This window comes from Ambystoma mexicanum, chromosome 6p (genome assembly GCF_040938575.1).
Source record: "Ambystoma mexicanum isolate Mex_15411 chromosome 6p, UKY_AmexF1_1, whole genome shotgun sequence".
Classification (NCBI taxonomy): domain Eukaryota; kingdom Metazoa; phylum Chordata; class Amphibia; order Caudata; family Ambystomatidae; genus Ambystoma; species Ambystoma mexicanum.
Window position 1 is genome coordinate 574,434,514 of NC_090935.1, and position 21,086 is coordinate 574,455,599.

At 44.9% G+C, this 21,086-nt stretch overlaps 1 protein-coding gene across 2 annotated transcripts in view; it reads left to right on the forward strand.

Annotated features, from left to right (window-relative positions):
• The window catches only part of LOC138511606 (E3 ubiquitin-protein ligase TRIM39-like), a 1,024,620-nt gene that overhangs the window by 648,029 nt on the left and 355,505 nt on the right, over window positions 1-21,086 (forward strand). For both annotated transcript variants that reach the window (XM_069627393.1, XM_069627392.1), the window contains exon 7: window positions 7,768-7,800. In XM_069627393.1, the coding sequence (XP_069483494.1) occupies window positions 7,768-7,800 (33 nt within the window). The remainder of the gene's footprint in view (window positions 1-7,767; window positions 7,801-21,086) is intronic.

Sequence of the window (21,086 nt, forward strand, 5' to 3'; positions counted from 1 at the left end):
TTTGATGTAATCATAAAATACCTGGGTGGTTACCGAGGATAGTTTTTGGCGAAATAAGGGAAGATTAGAGTGTTTACAAAGCGTCCACTTGTACTCCCCCAAGTGAATAAGCCAAGTGCCAGGTGCTATGGCAGTACTGGCCGAAAGGACTCACTCATCTGGTTAACGCTAGAGTTGGCCTGTCAATGTACTGAGCAAGAAGGAAACTCTTTCCGCTCTCTTTAATCAAGCCTTAACATCAAACATTGCACTCGAAGTACATGCCAGTGTTTTTCCAAAGCAGTCTTCTGAGAGTTAATGACTTAATTTGAGCTGTAACCACTACTGGTGTATTAAAAATGTCTTAACCAGGTCTGCCGTCAGCTAATCGATTTATAAGCACTGTGCATGTCCATCAGTGTAGTCATGTTAAAAAAATCATTGGCAAAGCCAACTGTTTTTGGCTTGTGTATACGTTTTAGGCATATGCCAGATACTGCAAATAGATGCCCAGGTCATAAAAAGTTCTAATGGACATGCTTTTCTGCAATTTCCTCAGTTCCCTTTCCTTTTGAAAACACAGGAAGTGAATGTTAATATGGTGCATCCACCTTGGTAGAAAGAATGGCCTAGTGTAGACTGTCGGTGCTAAGAAACACCCCAACTCAGGGACAAACCGGCCCTTAGTGTAAACATGATCCCAGACTACGAACAGAAGTTTGTTATGCAGAACCTGGTCATTCAGAGTAGATGGAAGGCACCAGACCAGATGGGCCGAGTAGTGTTGTCACTGGTTCTGTTTTCGCCCCGGACAGTGTCGGATCCCTCTGCTCTGCCCCGGGTAGGAAGGAGAGGAAGCCAGCACAGGGATCTGTTCAGTGGGACAACCCTTGACTTCCCCGTTCAGGAGCGGAGATGCCATTGCTGGTCGGCCCCATTGCTCACGCTACTTCTCTTCTGCACCCTCCCCCTGACAAAGTTTCAACAAGGTGCCTTTGGGATCAGAAAGAGGCTTCCTTGTGTAGAGGGATAATTAATGCACAAAACGATGAAAGAACACCCCCTTCGTGTGGGTTAAAGAGAGGTTTTTTTTGTATGCACTTTTGTACCATGTGTTTAATTGTTTTTAAATGTGCATGGGGACAGAAGCCACCTGGCAAACCTATGGCTCCACTGTAATTACCACATGCGCAGCCAGGCACTGTGCTTTCGTGGTGGCGCATTTGTTTCTACTCATCAGTGAACATTTGCATGAACGTGCGCAAGATTTTGGAGGGACTGCGAAAGTGAATTTGTGATTGAATGAGCCAATTAATAACGTGATCTTTAGGCCAGTGCCTCCCGTGCCCTTGAAGAGTGCCACGCCTAAGTCTGCGCGGGGGTCACAGCACCGCTGGGTTGACATTCACGGCGGCCCAGAAACACGTGCTAGATTAGCCTTGGAAGGCAACTCAGAGACACAATAGCCACGCCAGCGATGTAATGATCAAAACTAGGTTAATAGCTTATTCCACGAAATACAAAAACGACAGCAGCACACAGAAGAGCGTGCCAATGGAGCACCCCCCACGCTCCTGGTGCATACACCAAGCCTAGAGTCACACCTAGGAACTAGAAATCAGACACACAATGTAAACTTTCTACTAGTCCAGGGGCACATTAGCAATTATATAAACACTGCCACCGTGACTACTACAACGCAAAACACACTGTTAGCAGTGCTACACCGCCCATAACCACTGGGAAATTAACTCCTAACATGATTGAAAAAGGAGTTAACTTCCCTGTGGCTTATTGTTTCTTCACTTCACCCTCTGTGGCGCCGAGTCTGATAGTAACTCCTACTGCTAATGAAATTTAACAGCAGGGGTCCTGGCGCCTCAGCAGGGATTGAAAGGAAGAGAGCTGACTGGCCGGGGAAGTTAATAGGAGGTCATTTGTAAGCGGTAGCTAGAGTAGAGGCAGCACCAGCACCTGCTGCCTCTACTCGAACAATCGCGCCCGAGGTAAATGCGCCCCCAAGCCAATTCGAGCCCACACCAGGGTGGGCGATTGCGACCCGGGAAGTCGCCTGCTTCGCTCGGGTCAAGAAACGGGCCTGCCCAAAACCTTTGAATCCCGAATAGACATGAATGGAAAACATTTTTGCTTATGGCTACAGCCCGAACCGCTGGACAGATTTGCATCAAAATTGTGCCAGGAGCAGCACCATGGTCCCAAAGCATGCGTTTGCAAATGTGGCATTAATACATCCAGTAGGTTTTTTTAAATCCCAAAATATGTAGGTAAAAACTATTTCTGATATCTTGGTCTGGCTATTAGGACTGATCTTCTATACTCTGGCCTGGTGGACAGATGTACAGAAGGCCAACCTATGTTGTGACAGGGACAACTCTGGGGAGCTGTAGCCAAACCAGTTCAAGGTAGCAGTGACGAGAGGTCTGGGCTAAACCTCAAGAGGTGGTGAGCTTGTAAAGGGTCCACAATGAGTACACACAATGGGAATCACAAATTACTTTTAGACAGTATGTATACTAATACAGTTCATTATTTATGGCCAAATATCACTATGAAAAATGACTACTAACAGGTAGAAGTATCACACAACACTTATAATAGATTACATATATACAGTCACTGAAGTAGGGCATAGCACAAATCCAACCCCTGTAAAAGAAAGTGCAGATTAGGTTATGTACTACAGGGCCACAGAGAGCTAACCCTAACTTCAAAAGTCCTTCCCTAAGTTGTCTGGAGCCTTATGCCCAAACGTTCAGGAAAGTTCTGACACAGTTTGTGATGCAGGAAAAAATGAAGGTAGGGTCTCTAGGGTACAGTGAAGAGTTCCAAGGGTTAGAGGACAGTGTATTCTAAATAACAGAAGTGTTCCCAACCTTCGGAATGCTTGCGCGCCAGCAAGCTATGGCAAGACCAAACTATAGTAAAAGTTTTGTAAAAGTTAAGAAAACTTTTAAGGGGAGTTTATGGGCAGGTAAGAACCACTGTAATGTACCGCGCATACTCCGATTGCTCCAAGCTCCGAGGTTGCTTAACCCGCCGTCAGCCTCAGTCTTTGATTCGTAGGGGTTGCAGGTTTGAGCTGAACTCTGGTTGGTGTCTTTCGCTGGCGCAAGGACTCTCGGATGAAGAATGCAGAAAACCATGATGCAGGACCCCTCTCATGACTGGACTTGATGCAGATAAGCTGTTTCGGATGGTGGTCATCGCAGCAGGGCAACACAAAGGGCCTCACTTGTCGCGGTCAGACTTTCCCTCCCTTTGCTGCTAGGACTCTGATGTTTCCCTGAGGTAAGTCTTGTAGGACAAACCGATGATCCCCCAAGTTCTGGGCCTCAGCTAGGAACGGTGATGTCGGCAGCAAAGTAGCACAGAGCTAGTCAGCCACAGGACGGTTCCGGGACACTTCCGAAGGCTCTTCTTCAAAGGGTACCGAGCAGACGTCAGGAATGGATGTTCCCTCCACTCCAAGGGTCACAGCTCCTTCGCAGGACTGCTGATGACAACAAGCAAGAACGGGCTCCACCAGGACAGCAGCAGAAGTTGGTTGCCAGGGCTCCTTCAGTCGGGTTTCCAGTCTCTTCACGGGCCTCACAGCTGGACAGGAAACTTGGCTCCTTCAGCTTACTCCAGGATCTCTGAGGAATGGATGCAGCTGTCCTCTTCTTATACTAAAAGTGTAAGTAAGAGCCAAAACTCCCACTAGCCAATAGCAGGACTAGCCACACCCCCCCCAGCATTGGTCCAATCAGGACCACTGGCGGGAACACTCATGCATACCACTCAGACATACTGAAACCAGTTTGTGGACTTGGACCAGACAGTCCCAGCCCATATGCTGCCAGCAAACACACATAGCCCTCCACTAGCCCGCCAATAGCCTCTACTTAACGGGCACTGGAAGTCCATATAAGGATTTCCCTGGCCTCACAGGCCAGGAAGAAGGCTAAAAAAACAATATGGCCAAAGGACAAGCGAAAATCCCTGTGGTACGGCCAAGTTTGGACACTAGCCACAGTTAATGGTTAAAAGTCACTGCTGCCACCATCTTGTCCATTTAGCACACCTAGAGTAACCAAAAATCCTTTGAGTATTAGTCTAGGGCAAAACAAAAAGTGTACCCCATTGTACTTCATGGTAAAATGCATTGTACAATGATAAAAGTTACCACAAGTGATAACACGTTACTAAAAGTAGTAACAAAGTTGCAAGACTAAGGGAAACAATGTTTCCCAGTACTGACAGCCTGAAGGGCACGTCAGTTTCCCCATAACAGATGAGCAAAAGACAGTGTAGAGAAGAGTAAGGCTTCACTGCACTGTAAAAAGTACAGGCCAGGATCAAAGATAAAAGCAAAAAGTGTGGGGGTCCATAAAAATTGAAGGAAAGGTGCAGTAAAGAGAAATATTTCCTAACACTGGGCAACCAGGGAGCCGCTTAATGTTCGAGGACAACGTACAAGCCCACTGATTGGTCAATTAAAAATGTGAGGTGCGTCAAAACCTTTTAAATAGATGCCATGTTGGATTCGCAAACTGCGCCCATAGTCCAGGAACATGAAGATAAAAACATATTAAAAAACTCAGTTGCTGCATAGTTGCTGTTTTTGGTAGAGCACTCTGGTACCCCTTACACCTGCTGGAAGTCTTTCTACGGTTTTTACTGCTGGAGTGGGACGGCAAAGTTGAACGCTCTGCATGGCTGGGGAGCGGCCATGGAATTGCTGCAGAGTTGCAGTCTTTGGCAGTCTATGGCTGCTATTGATGCCACGGTGCATAGGCGGAATAAAGAGGAAGAGGGGCGCTGCTTGAGAAGCTTGCGCCTGCAGGTGAAGAAGCAGGTGATCGGGGCGACCGAAACCCACTGCAATCTACGCAATCTACGCCCCCACCTTTTGGACCGCTGTCACCGGACTTGCCACCGCCCGACAAGATCGGAAGAGTATGTCATTGCAGGGGTATGCAGTAATAAAACTGTGGCAAAAAAGTTGTCTGTACAAATGATCGCTGAAAAAATGCTGCGGTTTGACCCGGTAAAGGTGTACCCCATTATACCATTTAAGGGGAACAGGGGTTGCGGGGGTGTCCCCCGCTTCCCTTAAATGGTATAGTGGGTCCGAGGGTTGCGGGGTGTCCCCCGCCTCCATTACATGGATTGTGGCAGCAAAACCACAGCCTTTTTGCTGCGATTCTTTGTGTAAACGGCCATTTTTGCCGCAATTTTAACACATGGAACCATTGCAGGTAGGAAAACTACACATAGCACACATAGCACACCTCGAAGCTCTTTACTAACAGAACTTGCCACTCCGTTAGCATGCTCTCATACCAGCCGCACAAGGGCTCTAATGACTTTACAGAGTGAAAAAAGTTCTGTTGTAAATCAGCAAGGAGTAAACCAACAAATATTGAACGCAGTGTTAGCCCGTGAACCTAAGAACGCTCCCCACCTCGAGCAGCAACCTCCGGCAGACCTACCTTGGAGCGGCTCCTCCCAGGGCTCCTCCCGCAGCTCCCCTTGTGGAGTGACTGGTGGTGTGGATGTGTGCAGTGGGTGGGACGAACATCCCCAGTTGCCGGGCGCGGGGCATGGTGGAGGGGTCTTGCCAAGGGAAGTTCCCGTAATGTGCGAGGAAATGGAGGCTAAAGACAAAGGAGAGATGTTTCCTGGATCAAACTTCCCTGAACATGAACACAAAAAAAGCTCAAGTCATATTCACGAGCTCCAAAAAAACGAATTTAACGAGAAAGTAAACGAAAACATAGAAGATCAGTATGAACAAAAAGAAAGACAGGCTATGGGCCCGGCAAAGGCACCTTTCGAGGTACAAATTGAATGCATGCAGTATTGGAAATTGACGATTTGGAAAGTTCCTCGTCCTCTCTTTGGATAATCCCAGAACGAGGTTGGTTTGGATGGGGTCATGGTCAAGCCTCATGCCCTCGACAATTCAACTATGACTTGTATCTGCAGTATGTGCTGCCGAAAATGACACACATCAATATGCACTGCAAAAAATGATTGTTAAAGGACTCTACAGTACTTTCATATGTGTTAAAAGAGGAATTATTAATAACATATAGGGCCTCATTACGGCTTTGGCGGTAGCCATGCCGCTATTGGCGGCCTGGCTGCCTCCAAAACCGGATCCGGGTCCGGGTTCCCTGAATGGGGAATTACCGGGTCATTCCGAGTTTGAAGGGCACAGTAATTCCTCCCTCAGGGAACCCGGGCCCGGACCTTCCCCATTCGGGTCCCCATAGGGCTCAATGGGAATGGGCGCGGGGAGCTAACAACGGGCCGGTAACAACGCCTGGTTTTACCAGGCGTCCTTACCGGGTCCCGCGAGGGGACCTCGTAAACAGGCGGAATGGGTTTAACGGGTCCGCATCCATTAGCGGCACCTGTTAACCCATTACGCAAAGGTTATAATGAGGCCCATATAGTGCTGTAGCATCATCAAACATGTTCACTTATAAAAACCATTGACATTCAGTGAAAAAACATTGTTAAAGGGTCGTTATGATTAAGTTGCACTAATGACCTATGAAATTCACTGAATAAAACGTTGTTAAAGGGTCGTTATGATTAAGTTGCACTTATAACCTATGAAATTCACTGAATAAAACGTTGTTAGAGGGGCGTTATGGCTGCAAGTCAAAATGGAAAAATCTAAGAAATTCGTATGTTATGGTAACCAGGGGTCCCCATACCTTTTTTGTGCAATGAGCAAACTTTGCATATCAAATGAAACTGGGAGCAACATCCATTCTTTGACGGAACACATTGGTGCTCAGAGGCCAGACAAATTATTGTAACACAAATTACAAATGTAATAAACTTAAGACTTCTAGTAAACCATTTTAATTTGCAGTACTTACCACTTATCTAGACAACGTGCAATTCTAGCAAAGGAAATTTGCAAAGCGTTTAAGTTCATTTGACATTAAGGGTTTGTTTACAGGGAATGTTGAGGAAATTGAGTGGCCAGCAGGACATTTTTAGACAGATAGGACTAGTTAAGTTGTTTCAAAACTATAGCGGGACTAAATAGATATTACATGGGACTACAAGTTCTCAAACAAAACATATTTAAGAAATGTAGTACAATTGTTGGGACAGTAAAATTGGTCACAAATGGAGCACTGATTTTCAGGTGTACTTTGGGGTTCTGCCTGGGTTTTTCCCAAAATCTTTAGTGGCAAATGGTGCATTACAAAGCGTACAAGACCAGTAATACTATTCCTCAGTCATTGATTGCTCTGATATGGACTGTTTTATCTCCAGGAATGTTATGATATTTTGCATTTCCTATTGAACAGAGCGTGATCAATAACCTCTTCAGTTGGTTTTCCAATGGCCATCGTAAGGCACCACAAAGATGTCTGATAGCCAGCTGGGTTGGTTGGCGATGCTTAAGAAACACTTTTCCAAACCTATGTGTGTGTATGTGTGTGCATACGAATAAACCCACACACATGCACAAACACACACACACACATAAGAACCTGCGGGGCCTGGATTACTGATATTGCACAACCTTATCAAAAGCCTCACGGCTTTTAATTCCGTTAATATATTTACTCATGGTTAATTGATGAGAGCTCCTCCAAGAAACATGCTGATATTATATTGACTGTAGTACATCTTCACAGCTGGATGAAAATAAAGCATCATAGACCAAGCTACCAACCTAGCAATATGTTTCTATGACAAAAACATTTATCCAGAATCAGTTTTTTAACGTTTATATTTTCATTTTTACTTTAGCTTCCCAGAGTATTCACACGAAGCAGCAGAGAGGTATGTGAAAACAAAGATGTTGAGAGATTACAATTGATGAATGTTTTCTGGAGAGTCATAGATGGATATTTAAAATAACAAGAAGGTGTTCTAACGACATTTGACAAGTGCCATGGCATCACTGTACAAATTACGTTTATTGTCGTTTATTAGCATTTAACTGTACAGATCACATTTTATAGCAAATATGTATAGTGTGACAATATAAATGCTATCTGATTAATGCGATAACGAAGAGGCTCAAACAGATACGAAGACATACTTAAATACATCAAACATTAACATCATCAGTTCTCTGGATGAAGAGTATATCAATTAGGCACACCAATGGCCGTCTTCCTCAGGTATTGTGTAAGGCAGGCATAGTATTCTCAGGATCAGGAACCTAAAGGTAGAATTTCTTTCTGCTTGTCTTCGTTTGCATTCCAATATTCTAGCACTTTGAACTAGGCCTTAAATGCTGGAGGTGGGATCCACATCCCAGTCAGTGGCACTTGTTTCCTAGGTAATAGTATTGCCAAATTGCAAAACATGAAACACATAGGCTGGTGACAATCCCAGCGGATTCCTGCGCTGAACCCAGCAACCCCTGCAAAACTGCAAAATAGCAACAGAGGCACCACGTGAAGGAAACATGCGTATTGCAGGGTATAAAAAGACAGAAGTGACATATTAGGTTGATATAACTGTTTCATTCCTCCATTGGAAGCCTCCCATACTACTATTGCCAAGCATACAAAGTTTCTGATCAGCGCTGCTAGGGTCTGGACACATCACAAAATACACACCACAGTGTTTTGCTCAATAGGGATATCCACTATCTCTGAAATACAACACAGATAGATGCAATGTGCATCACCCTGTTTCCATCTGGAGTATTCCCCAGATCCCTTTATCTCAATCAGGAATCCCATTTCCTTGATTGGCAGTGGTCTAAGAAGCCTGATTAAAATATGTAAAGTAGAGCTGCTTCCGTCCGTTGCTCAGGAATATATGTAGCAGGTCTGTCGACTGGCATCTCCCTACTCATTGTCCTTCCAAGTACACCATCCATAATCAATACATGTTATTCTACTGCTGTATTCCTTAGTTGAAAGGTGCACAGTGCTCGGTTTCGTCATAGCTAGGTTTGCACCATATAAAACTTAGCACATACATACATACATACCTGATGGTCGGTGAATGCACCTCCCCTCTGTCCTTGGCTGCTACATCCCATCCCCAATATATAAAATGGTGATACCCTTGTGATACCCTTATATAGTTTACTCACACAGCATAGAGAAGCTTATCACCTCATTTTCAGGCGGACCATTGGGAACGGTTCGTAAACTTCTAGGTAATCTTGTTCTGTAGTGTTTAAGTGTCAGCCAAAGATCATACGAACTGGAGATCCTCAGGAGTCACAGAAGAATAGGCACTCCTACCTTCAAGAAATGGCCAGCCGTTCGAATAAGACTAACACAAACGGCGTGAGCCTTTCCAAGAAGACAGGAATGCTACTTGACACACCTCCTTCCTTAGGGCAATCAATAAAGGGTGCAGGAGCTGCAGGGGAACATAATATAAATCCTTTAGATGTCACATAATAGCTTACACAAAGTATCCCAAGAAATACCCTGAACAGGGCCATACCTGCTGGTGAACTGTACCTAGCCTTGAACCTAATTAAGGTGAAAGGAAAGCATGGTCTTTGTAGAAAGTAAAAGGAGAAACTACTAATGTACTAAGGACTAAATACCTATAACATAAAAGGCAAGGTATCAATGACCTTTGAAACTTAGGGTTCATTAACGGACTATGGATGTAGACAGTTGAGAGAACAGTGACTGTATGCACTGTTTCCCCCTTTATTCTCTTTCGGGCTGTGATCGGAGTCAACACAACGTGCACCAGCAGTTAGAGGAAAGGACCTCAATGGATTGGTGCGTGCCATGCCGAACCAGGAAATGGCTTCCTGATGATGGCAGAAAAACACTGACTCCCCGAGCCCCCAGTCTCTAGGGCAACAGGTGTGTTCAGTGAGTGGTGAGAGGAAATCCCACTCGATGCCACCGGTTCCTAATTGCATTGCCCCCAAAGAACCCGCCCAAAGAGGGCGTGGGGGTACCAACAGAACCAGGCTTGGAGGGATGCTTGGCGTGAAACTGTTTCACCAGACGAGGGGCCATAAGGTCCCTTCCAGGGACCTAAGTCCGTTCTTCCACACTATACCCTTTCCAGTGAACCACATATTGTAGGGAACAATGATACCAACAGCAATCGATGACACATTGAACCTCGTATTTATCCTGAGGACCCACTGCTGGGGGACCTTGCGATGGAATTCTAGGGTATATTTGAGATTCAAGGACAGCTTTAATATTATACGTGGAATACAGGATTTATTTCATAGGAAATAGGAAATCTGAATTCCATAGCAGAGGGGTTGACCACCCTAGATATCCTGAATAAATGTATGTATTTGGGCTTGAACTTTTTATTGCTTGCAAATAACTTTATATGTTTCATGGACAACCAGACCCAATCATTTATTTTATACATCGGAGCGAGTCTCCTCTTTAGTGGAAACAGAGTTGGGTAATTCCCCTCTCTCTGCGCCAATCAATTGGTCAAGAGTAAGTCTAGGATGAATCTGAATCTGATGTCTGGGCCATGATCATAAGCAGCCCCAGGTACCATGAAGGCATACCCAAAGCCGTACCACTGTACAACTGACTTAGTTAGGTACACTGGATGGCGCTGTCACATCGCAAAAGTGTTGAGGCTAATTGCCTGAGATTGTTATTAACACAAACAACTCACGTTGTATGTATAAAGAGTTGTTTTTAGTCACCAATTTGCCCTAAGTGTGACACGTGTTTCAACCCTAACAATGTCTTCATCAAAACAGGGCACTCTTGTGCAAACTGTTGAAGCAGTCAGTGCGAGTTGCTTAAGAGCCATATATAGTGCCAAATAACCAAAAACCGGCATGCCACTTGGTACTGTGATCCCGTACCGACAGGGAGACACATTCATAGAAGTCCAGGTTTTGGGGTATTTGACCCTACATACGGCTCTTAAGCAACTCGCAGTGATCGCTTTCAACAGTTTGCACATGAGTGCCCTGTTTTGAAAAAGTCCTTGTTAGGGTCGGAACATGTGTCACACTTAGGACACATTGATGAATAAAAGCAACCCTTTAAACATACAACGTGAGTTGTTTGTGTTCATAACAGATCTCAGACAATTAGCCTCATAGCTTTCACGACGTGACCAGCGCCTTCCAGTGTGCCTAACTTAATTCAGTCCTCTTTTAATGAGCTTGCATACAAGACTGATTTTGGGCCTTCTGGAGATGTTCTTTGGCTGTTTTATAACCTTGTTGCAATAACCCTAGAAGAACAGTGGCAGTGGAGTGCACACGGATGGAAATGGTGTAAGGGAAGTGAAGTGGGATGCATGCATGTGGATAAATTAAAAGGGGTATCTTAAATGGAGGAATGAAAAGAATCATTATATGCATGTTCAGTTATAGGGAGTAGACTGATCCAATCATGATCATGTTCGGTGATAAACTTCTCAATTATTGTCCAATTGTCTGAATTCCCCTTTCAGTCTACATACCTCTCAACTCACATGCTTTTGGTGGGTGTTACTCGCCAGTGAGGCACCTCTCTCACCCGTCAAGCTCCATCCACGCCCATAGGAATCAAGGGACTTTCACCCGCCAAGTACAAAATCAGGTGTTTGGGACATGAAAAGTTGAGAGTTATGCGTCTATCCATCACTTTGAGGATGATAAACTGTGGAATAGTAAAATGTTATGTTAAGTCCCTTGCATATTGCTCTCCAGACAGAGGAAATGAATTGGCTACCTCGATCAGTAGTGATAGCAAGGGGTAGACCATGTCAATGATAAAATGCTCTGAATGAAACAAGTAGCCAATCGAGTGTCCAAAGGTACATCCTCAAGGGCTATAAAATGTGCCAATTTCATAAAGTAATCGATGATAGTTAGAATGACTGTTTTTCTATGTTCTAGTGGGAGATCTGTAATGAAATCAATGGAGCATATCTGCCATAGTCTCTCAGGAATAGTTAGAGGTTGCAGGAGTCTCATGGGACACTGCCTAGGGGTCTTGGAGCGGGCGCATTCATCGTATACCTGGACATAGTCTTCCAGGTCTTTCTTCATGCCGTCTCACCATGCATGTTGTTGGAGTTTGTCCAAAGTATTGCGTACACAGAAATGTCCAGCTCCTGGTAGATGATGACACCATTTCAGTAAGGTGTGCTAACAAACATGAGTCGGTAACCATTGTTTTATGTCGTGGAACAACAAACCCTGTTCTTCGGAATGTATTGAAGACTGTTGAAGAAATTCTTTCTTCAGTGTGGGGGAGTATGCCTTTCTTAGGGCATTCTCGTTAACAAAGAAGGCAGAATGAGTAGTAGAAATGAGGCGATCAATGGGAAGGAAAGGTACACCTTCGTTTACTTCCGTTGTTGACTGTTAGGCTTGTGATGATGCGTCAGCCTGTGTGTTCTTATTTCCGGGTATATAAGTGTCTATGAAGTCAAATCGGGAAAAGAAATTAATCCATCTGTGCAGTCTTTGGTTAATCGCATGAGCTGTCTTGAGAAATCCTCGATTCTGATGATCAGTAAAAACTGTTATGGTTTGCTTAACACCTTCCAAGAGATGCCTCCAGTTAAGGAAAGCATCTTTTATGGCTATTAACACTTTTTCAAATATGCTGTAGTTTTTCTCAGATGCATTGAAAGTGTGTAAATAATACGCTAAAGGGTGAGTTAACTGGGAAGTTGAGTCCTTTTGTGATAAGAGTACACCAAGACCGTAGTTCGATGCATCTGTCTCCGACAAGTAATACGGAAGATCAGGATCATGTAGGCATAGAATAGGTGCAGATGTAAACTTCTCTTTGAGTGATACAAAGGCTTGTTCTGCCTCCTGATCCCATCGAAACGGGACACCTTTTTTCAACAACTGAATGAAAGAGAGTAGGATCTGTGAATCGTCTGTAAGAATTTGCAAATCTGATGAACCTCTGGACTTCTTTAACCAAACTAAGACAAAGCCACTACAGCACGTCTGATATATTATGAGGGTCCATTGTTATGCCTTCTGGGGTTATGATGTAACCTAACTAGGAAATCCGCTTTTGGTGAAACTCGCAATTCGAGAGTTTAGCATACAATCAATAGGCACATAGTCGTTCTAAAACCTCCTTGACATGACTGACATACTCTTGATAATTACTTGAGAATATCAGAATGTCGTCCAGGTAGATTACGACAAAGATGTCCAATACATATCTGAAGACATCATTTAAGAAGTACTGGACAACTGCAGGGGCCTTCTAGAATCTGAAAGGCATCATGAGATACTCGTAATGACCATATTGGAATCGGAATGCAGTCTTCCATACCTCACCAGTAGCTATTCCAACCAAATTGTAGGCCCCCTTGAGATCCAGTTTCTTATACAAGGTGCTGTTGCTGGCCTGGCCTATTAGTCCTTGGATAAGGGGTAAGGGATAACGATTTTTAATCATAATGGCATTAAGCTAGCAGTAATCCACACAAGGATGGAGTTCTGTCCCATCCTTTTTTGGGATAAAAAGCATAGGGGACCCAGCCAGGGAAGTCGAATGTTGAATAAAGCCCTTGTGTAGGTTGTCGTCTATGTAGCTTTTAGTATCACATTCTCCTTCTCAGACAGAGCAAAGGAATTTGGCCCCAGGAAAAGTTCATTATAACAGTCATATTCCTGTTGTTGGGTAGTTTATCAGCCTCTTTTGGGTCAAACACATCTTCGTTTCAATATATTCAGAAGGAAGCACTGCATGAATCACTGAAACATTGGATAACATCTGACCTGGTGTAGTCTTGGTAGGGGGTACATATGCGTGAAGGAGTGGGAAGAATAGAAACAAACATCCTGAGGCACATTTGGTTTCTTGGAAAGTAAGAGTCTGGCTTTACCAATTAATGGATAGATTGTGATGTACCCAAGATGACCTGAACATGAGGGGTTGCAATTGCATCAAAACACCAGATTTCATGATGGTACTAGATACAAACCATGGACAAGGCTTGAGTTTGTAGAGAAATAGTACGAGATATAAGGGGTGATCCATCAACTGACATGATGGGTCACACGGGAATGTCGTGTTATTGATAAAGCTAAATCAATGAAATTACCTGTAGCCCGGCTGTCTATAAGAGCTAACACGTTTTCCCATATTCAATCTTTTACAGAGAGATCCACTAGGACAAATAAATTAGGAGTTGTCTTGGCATAATCAAACATGACATCATAGGGGAACCTGGAAGAGGTCAACTCACCTACTGGTTCCCTATTGATGGCAAATTCTGTTGTTTCCCTGAGGAGTGATTTTTTCTTTTAGGATTTATTCGTACTGAAAGACCTGGATCCCCACAATAGAAACAAAGGTCCATATGTTGTTGCTTCTCCCGTTCTTCAAACTCAATAGGTCATCAAGTGATCCCTAGCAGCATTGGTTCTGATTCATTGGGTGAAGAAAACTCTTTTTCCCACTGGGGAAACAGGTCTATGAGCATCTAGGCTCCTTTGTTCTCCCCGTCTTTCATTGGGTCTTTGATCTACGTTAATGACCAGGGCTATGTATTCCGTTAAGGTGTCAGGAGGACCCACAATCAGATTTGGAGCATCCTTAAGGTCTTCCTTTAGTCATTTGTAAAATATAGTAGGCTGGGCATCATCAGGCCAATTAGTTTGGGCTACTATCACTTGAAATGGGCTATATAGGTAAGGAGATCCTCCTTGTCGGATATCCAACAGTTTTGTACAAATGGATTCACCTGCATACTGGCAGTCAAACATAGTGCTAAATGCTTCTAGGAACCCTGCATAATCTTGTAGCAAAGGACTATTACCCTCTACATACAGGGTATCCCAAGCTAAACCGGTTTTTTCGGGGTTAAACAAGAGGAAGGACACCTTGGCCTGATCTGCTGCATAGATCCGAGGGTGATTTAAAAAATGGATCCTGCACTGGGCCATAAAGGGACTAAACTCCCTCGGGTCTCCCCCATATTTGGAGAACATGGGAGGGGATGGAACATCTTGTTTGGCATTAGGTGGCGGTAAGGTAGCAGGAGCCAGACCGTGATGTGAATTGGAGCAGGTTGGGGTACTAGTAGTAGAACTAGCATTTCCCAAACTCCAAGGATTACTGGGAGGAAGCTTGTTATTTTCCATCTGTTCAACCGTTCCCTGTAGGGCAGTCATGGACTGGTATAGTATGCCGTTTTCTTGCAGAGAAGTGGCCATCTCTGCCTGCAGCTAATGTACCGAGGCAGGCAAATCTTTGAGGAGTATCTCCATGGCCCAGGAGGTGAACAAGGTTCTCTCAATCTGTCAGCCAAAGATCAGACGAACAGGAGATCCTCAGGAGCCATGGAAGAATAGGCACTTCTACCCTCAAGGAAAGGCCAGCCATTCAAATCGGACTAACACAAATGGTATAAGCCTTTCCAAGAAGACAGGTATGCTTCTTGACTCCCCCCACCCCGCTTGCTTAGGACAATCAATAAAGGGTACATGACCTGTAGGGAAACATAGCAAAGATCCCTGAGATGTCACATAATAGGTTACATAAAGTATCAAAAGAAATACCCTGAACAGAGGCTTACCTGCTGGAGAACTGTACCCAGCCTTGAACCCAATTAAGGTGAAAGGAACGCATGGTCTTTGTAGAAGGTAAAAGAAGACACTACTAATTAACTAAGGGCTAAATACCTATAACATAAGAGAAAGGGTGTCAATGACCTTTGGAACGTAGGGTTCATTAACGGACTATGGATGTAGACCGTTGAGAGAACAGCGACTGTATGCACTGTCACTCCCTTTATTACGTTTCGGGTTGCGGTGGGATTCAACATGACGCTCCCCTGCGGTAAGAGAAAAGGACATCAGCGCGTCGAACGGGAATCTCGCTAGCCGCCACTGGTTCCTAACAGTAAGTGGCGGGCTGAAATGCCTCGTATTTCCCTAAAACTATCTAGTGTGGTCAATTATCCTTCTATGAACGTATCATCCAAAGTTACAAGGCCTCAGCTTTGTATATGCTATGATATGGCATTTATAACGCGCCTATACACAAGTGTTTCAAGGCGTGACGAGGCAAGGGAGGGGGAACAGAGGGAAGACAGACAATGATCCTACTAGGCCAGGTGTCATTCAAATCACGCAAGTGCACGGGAAGGGGGAAGGGGAAAGTGCAGGGGAGGCAAGGGGAAGGGGACAGTGCAATACATGGGGTAATAGAAGAATTAACAATAGTAAAGTACGCCCAGCAGGTGGCAAGTGCAAGGGTAAAGGGTACGTGCATGCATCAGGTGTCAAGTGCTGGTGGTGGGACTGTAGGGATACAGAAAAATAGTCCCCAAGTGCAGGGGTTGCCAGGAGGGCAGTGCAGGTGTGCGACTGGCGGAGGAGGGAACATGGGCCCGAGATCAGAGGGTGGCCAGGTAAACCAGTGCAGTTTCAGTATCAGCCAGGAAATCAGCAGGGGAGAGGAGGAGAAAAAGCAGAAGCAAAGAGAAAGGTTTTGAGGTACTTCCGGAACTGGAGATGGTTCTCCTCAAGTTTCAGGGGGGCAGGGAGGCTGTTCCCTGAGGGAGGCACCGGCCGAAGAAAGTGATCTGCCACCAACTTGTTGCTTGCAGAAGCGACTGACCCTGAGAGAGTTGGAGGCGGATGAGCGAAGGAAGATATTTAGGAAGAGAGAATTGAAGGTATTGAGGCCCCAGGCCCCGGAAAGCCTTGTGGACAATGCATAGGGTTTTGAACTGAATCCTCACAGCCACTGGGAGCCAATGCAGAGATTCCAGTCCTGGAGAGATACGATCCCTGGGCTTGAGGCCAAGGACAAGTCTCGCAGTCCGGTTCTGGATGAGTTGCAGAGGGCGGAGAGTAGAAGCAGGCAGATTTAGAAAGAAGCTGTTGCAATAGTCCAGCCTAGAGAGAACCAGAGCTCTGGAGACAGTGAGCATCTGGGGAAAGGAGAGGAAAGAAGGAATACCTCTGAGGAGGTGCAGCTGGTAGTGTGACTTCTCAGAGATATCAGAGATGTGAGGAGGGAAGGAGAGTGTGGAGTCAAAGATGACCTCGAGGTTTTTAGCCTTGCAGGTCGGAGCAAGGAGAGGGCCAAGAGAGGCAGGTCAGAGAGTGACAGGAAAGGAGGGTGTGGGTGTGCCGATGAGGAGAATCTTGGTCTTGTTGGCATTAAGGCAGAGATCATTGGCTGCACACCACTCCTGGATGGCGGACAGACAGTCAGAGATGAGAGATGGAGAAGAGGTGGCTGAGGGTAGCCTGAAAATGAGCTGAATGTCATCCGCATAGCACTGGAAGTTGGGGCAGAGCGCACAATGCGTTGGGCAAGAAGTGCCAGGTATTGGTTGAACAGTCAGGGAGAGAGGTTAGACCCCTGGGGAACACCACAGGTAGAGATAGAGATGGAGGAGAGGGAGGACCCAAGTTGAACCTGGGAGGGTCGATCAGAGAGAAAAGAATTCAGCCACACCAGGGCCTGACCGGTGATCCCCAGGTTATCACGGAGACGGTTGAGCCGGATGGCATGGTTGACCGTGTCGCAGGCAGAAGAGAGATCAAGTAAGATGAGGACACAGCGGGTGTTGGAATCAAGGTTAGAGAGCAGGTCTTCACGGATGTTCAGGAGAGCAGTTTCCGTGCTTCTGGCAGCTCTGAAGCCAGACTGATGGTCATGGAGACAACCAACAGACTCAGTGTGAAGATTAAGCTGGGAGATGGCCAGCTTTTGCAGGAGTTTGCCCAGCAAAGGAGCGATGGAGATTGGGCGATAGTTAGCTGGGCAAGAAGGGTCGGCAGAGGGAGTCAATGTTAATGTTAACGTTAAAGGATATTTGTACCGCGCACTATCACCACCGGAGTGGTCCCCTGGTGCTCTGGGGGATCTGCAACACAAGGGGGGTAATTTATGTTAGGTTAGGCGTGTTAGTAGGACAAAGTTTGGCAAAGAGCAAGAGAGCTGTGAACTACTGATGGTAGCTTCAGTTCTGATAACACAGCTCGCAGGGCATATTGGTGTGGTATACGGTTCTGAGTCCGTCGTGTGCTGTTGTGTGGGTGTCTGTGTGGTGTGTTTGTTGTTGCAGTGTGGTGAAGTGCGTGCAGGTTGTTGCAGTTTTAAGAGGTGTGGTTGTGTTTGATTAGAGTGTGAGAGGTGTGTGAGGAGTGGTGAGGTTTTTTTGTCTTTTTTTGGGGTTGGTTAGTAGCCTTGTTGTTAGGAGAAATGCACACTCTTATTGTGTCTCCTTCATGATTTAGAGAAGGTTGTTTCCTTTCGCTGATTATGTTTCATCATGATAAGGCTATCTCATCTCTCAGTCATTATGCAAAGTCAGCTACTCTTTGTGTTTCCATCTTTGTATTTGGACAGTCCTTTTATCCCAATTTGTCTTTCTGCAACCTAGTCCTTTCGGATTGATTTACTCTATCCTTCGCCCTTTCTGAGTGGGTAAGGTTGTTGGTAGTGTTGGGCATGTCTGGACAATATAAATATCAGGGAAGTTATATCAGACATAATGTGGTGTTTTCCACACGCCCATACCATACAAGCAACTATGTAACTCTCATTTTGAGGACCACTGGGACACCCAGAAGTGCTGCCTCCTGGTTAGTACGGGACAACACAGACTTTTTGAATTTTATACGCTGTTACGACCGGAGGGAAAGTAGCTTATAATTGCATGGTCTATTTCACCCCACACCAGCATGGACTGAGGGTTTGTTAAAAAAGCATGATGGGGAATCTGCTCTGAAAATCCTTAATTAGGTTGGATTTACTTGGGGCAAGCCTTTCTCAAACATTGGGTCACAAAGTTAAGACTTTGCAAATGTTCATATCATTCCTGGCTATATTCGATAATGTCATCCAAGTACGCTCCCTAACTCACAGCAGGGTAGCCAGTATATCATGAAGCTTGAAAGCGAATACCATGAATTGAAAGCAGGCAAGATTGGTTGTCAGAGCTATTGAGACTTCACCACTTAATTAATTTGTCGGGTGTTGAGAGCTGCAATGCAGGGCAATTGGCCCACAACCCAGAGTCCTAGCTTAAGTGTATTTCAGAAAAAGTGCACCCACTGATCGAATTTGTTCTGATCATCCAAGCATCATATGAGTTGCTATATGTTTCTTATCACTGCTACTTAGCAATATGTAATGTTGGCCATGTCACCTTCTTAAGTATGGTAGGGACTGGACCTCTATATTGTCCGGTGGTGTGGCAATTCTTAGTATTTCCCATTCAGGATTCTGTTAAGCAAAGGCTCCTTATAGGTATACCCTCTATACCCTCTCTTCTCTGGTATAATAATCCACAGGTTCAGTTCCCATTCAACTCATGGTGATTCAGTGAATTGAAAGCATTCCATTTGATTTGAGAGCATCATGTTCTTTCGGTCACCCAATGCCAATACACTTTTGTTAAATCCAGGTATAATGTAATTGCATGAGCCTATTCTTTAATCACCTCATCAATCCTGGTTGTATGATATGCATCAAACTGAGATATTTTGTGCGCCTTCCAAAGGTTAATGCAGAATCTACTGGACACATCTGGCTTTCCGATGGCTCTATTACTCCCACGTCTAGTATATAGTTTAACCTCTTCTTGGACTGCTTTCTTCTAGACCTCTGAGGGCCGTTAGGATTGAAGGCACACAGCCTTTTTCTCTGAGGTCGCCATAACATGTATAAAACCTAACACTCTTCCCAGGTTGTCCACATATACATCTTGGAAATTATATAAGCATTCTCTGAAGTCACCTGTCTGCTGTGGTCTGATGTCCGTCAGTGTCATCTCACCCTGGGACCTGTAAAGGTTTGAAGTATTTCTGCACATTTGTTATCAACATGGGACTAGCAGGGTCTTTCCAAACACTCACCCCCTTAAGATGGAAACATAAGAGGTCTTGTGGTGATTGGTTTGTTGTTATGTAGTTGAGGTCACCCTGAGACTGTAAATGCCCTTTTCTACTTCACAAGAACTTTGTAGATGTTGCAATAGGATTAGGACTTGTTTACTGATCTAGAAACTTCACAGATAGGATTGCCTGTCATATAACCATTTCTGCTTCACCTGGCTGCTTTGTAGATGCTGATCAATTATCTCCTTTGTCAACCAAAGTCATGCATCTGTGTTTTGGATGAACTGTGCCATGTTCGTGCTTCCTGAGCCTATATAGAATATCATTGTATCTTATCCCATATATCATCTCAATGGTTGGAAACCCTATTGAGTTCTTAAGGAACTCGAAGGTTGGTCTGGGAGGTCAAAGTATAATTGCTTTCTAGTCTTTGTGGATTCCACTTCTGACACCACTGTCACACAGACAGGAATGAGACGGAAAATGTCTTGAATGAATTTCCTTTGGTGATTGTTTGCAGGAGGCCAGTGACAGTAGTGCAGGGTTTCAGGCTGTTTTGTCATCTAAGGTCTCCTCCCGTAACCCCTGACTAATCTTCTCCCCTCTATGCTCTCCCAACACCTTACATTACACATATAAGTCCCCCACAGATGGCCAGCACATGCACTTAGCACATCAACATTAATTGAGCCATGGCTAAGCTCTCCTCATGCACTCTAATACACTCTTCCACATCAGCGGCTAAACAGACTCAACGCATTGTAGCCTGTCAGATCTTGGGTTCTTCCCTTCAGATAACATTTTCCAAAGTGCTCCTGTCAAACCCATGGACATCAGAATGGCACAAGAAAGCAGGTATTTCCAATCTGCACCCATCAGCACCACAGGTTTCACATCTCCTATCCCACTAATGACACTTTTTTCTTACAGAGCCGCATGCAGCAAGGCCAACGAAAGTGGCCAAGGGCCCTATACAAGACCATGTATATCAATTTCCATATTACATTGTATGAACACAAGGCACAACTAAAATGGTTATCATAAACCAAATGTCTCCCAGGACATGTCTTGCTCAAGAAAATCCCAAATAGTCTTTATGGGAATCTCACAGTGCACCCAATCCACACACAGTTACTAAAGGTTTGGACAATGACAGTTTTCTAGTATTCCTTGATAATCTTGATGGTCACAGTAATACCAATGAAGTCCTATCTCTACTGATGAAGGCTAACCCCTCCTCTCCTGAGCCCCATCAGACCCTCTTGCTCCTCGGCTAGTCAAGCGTATTGCCCCTTAAGTGGCCTCTCACCTCACT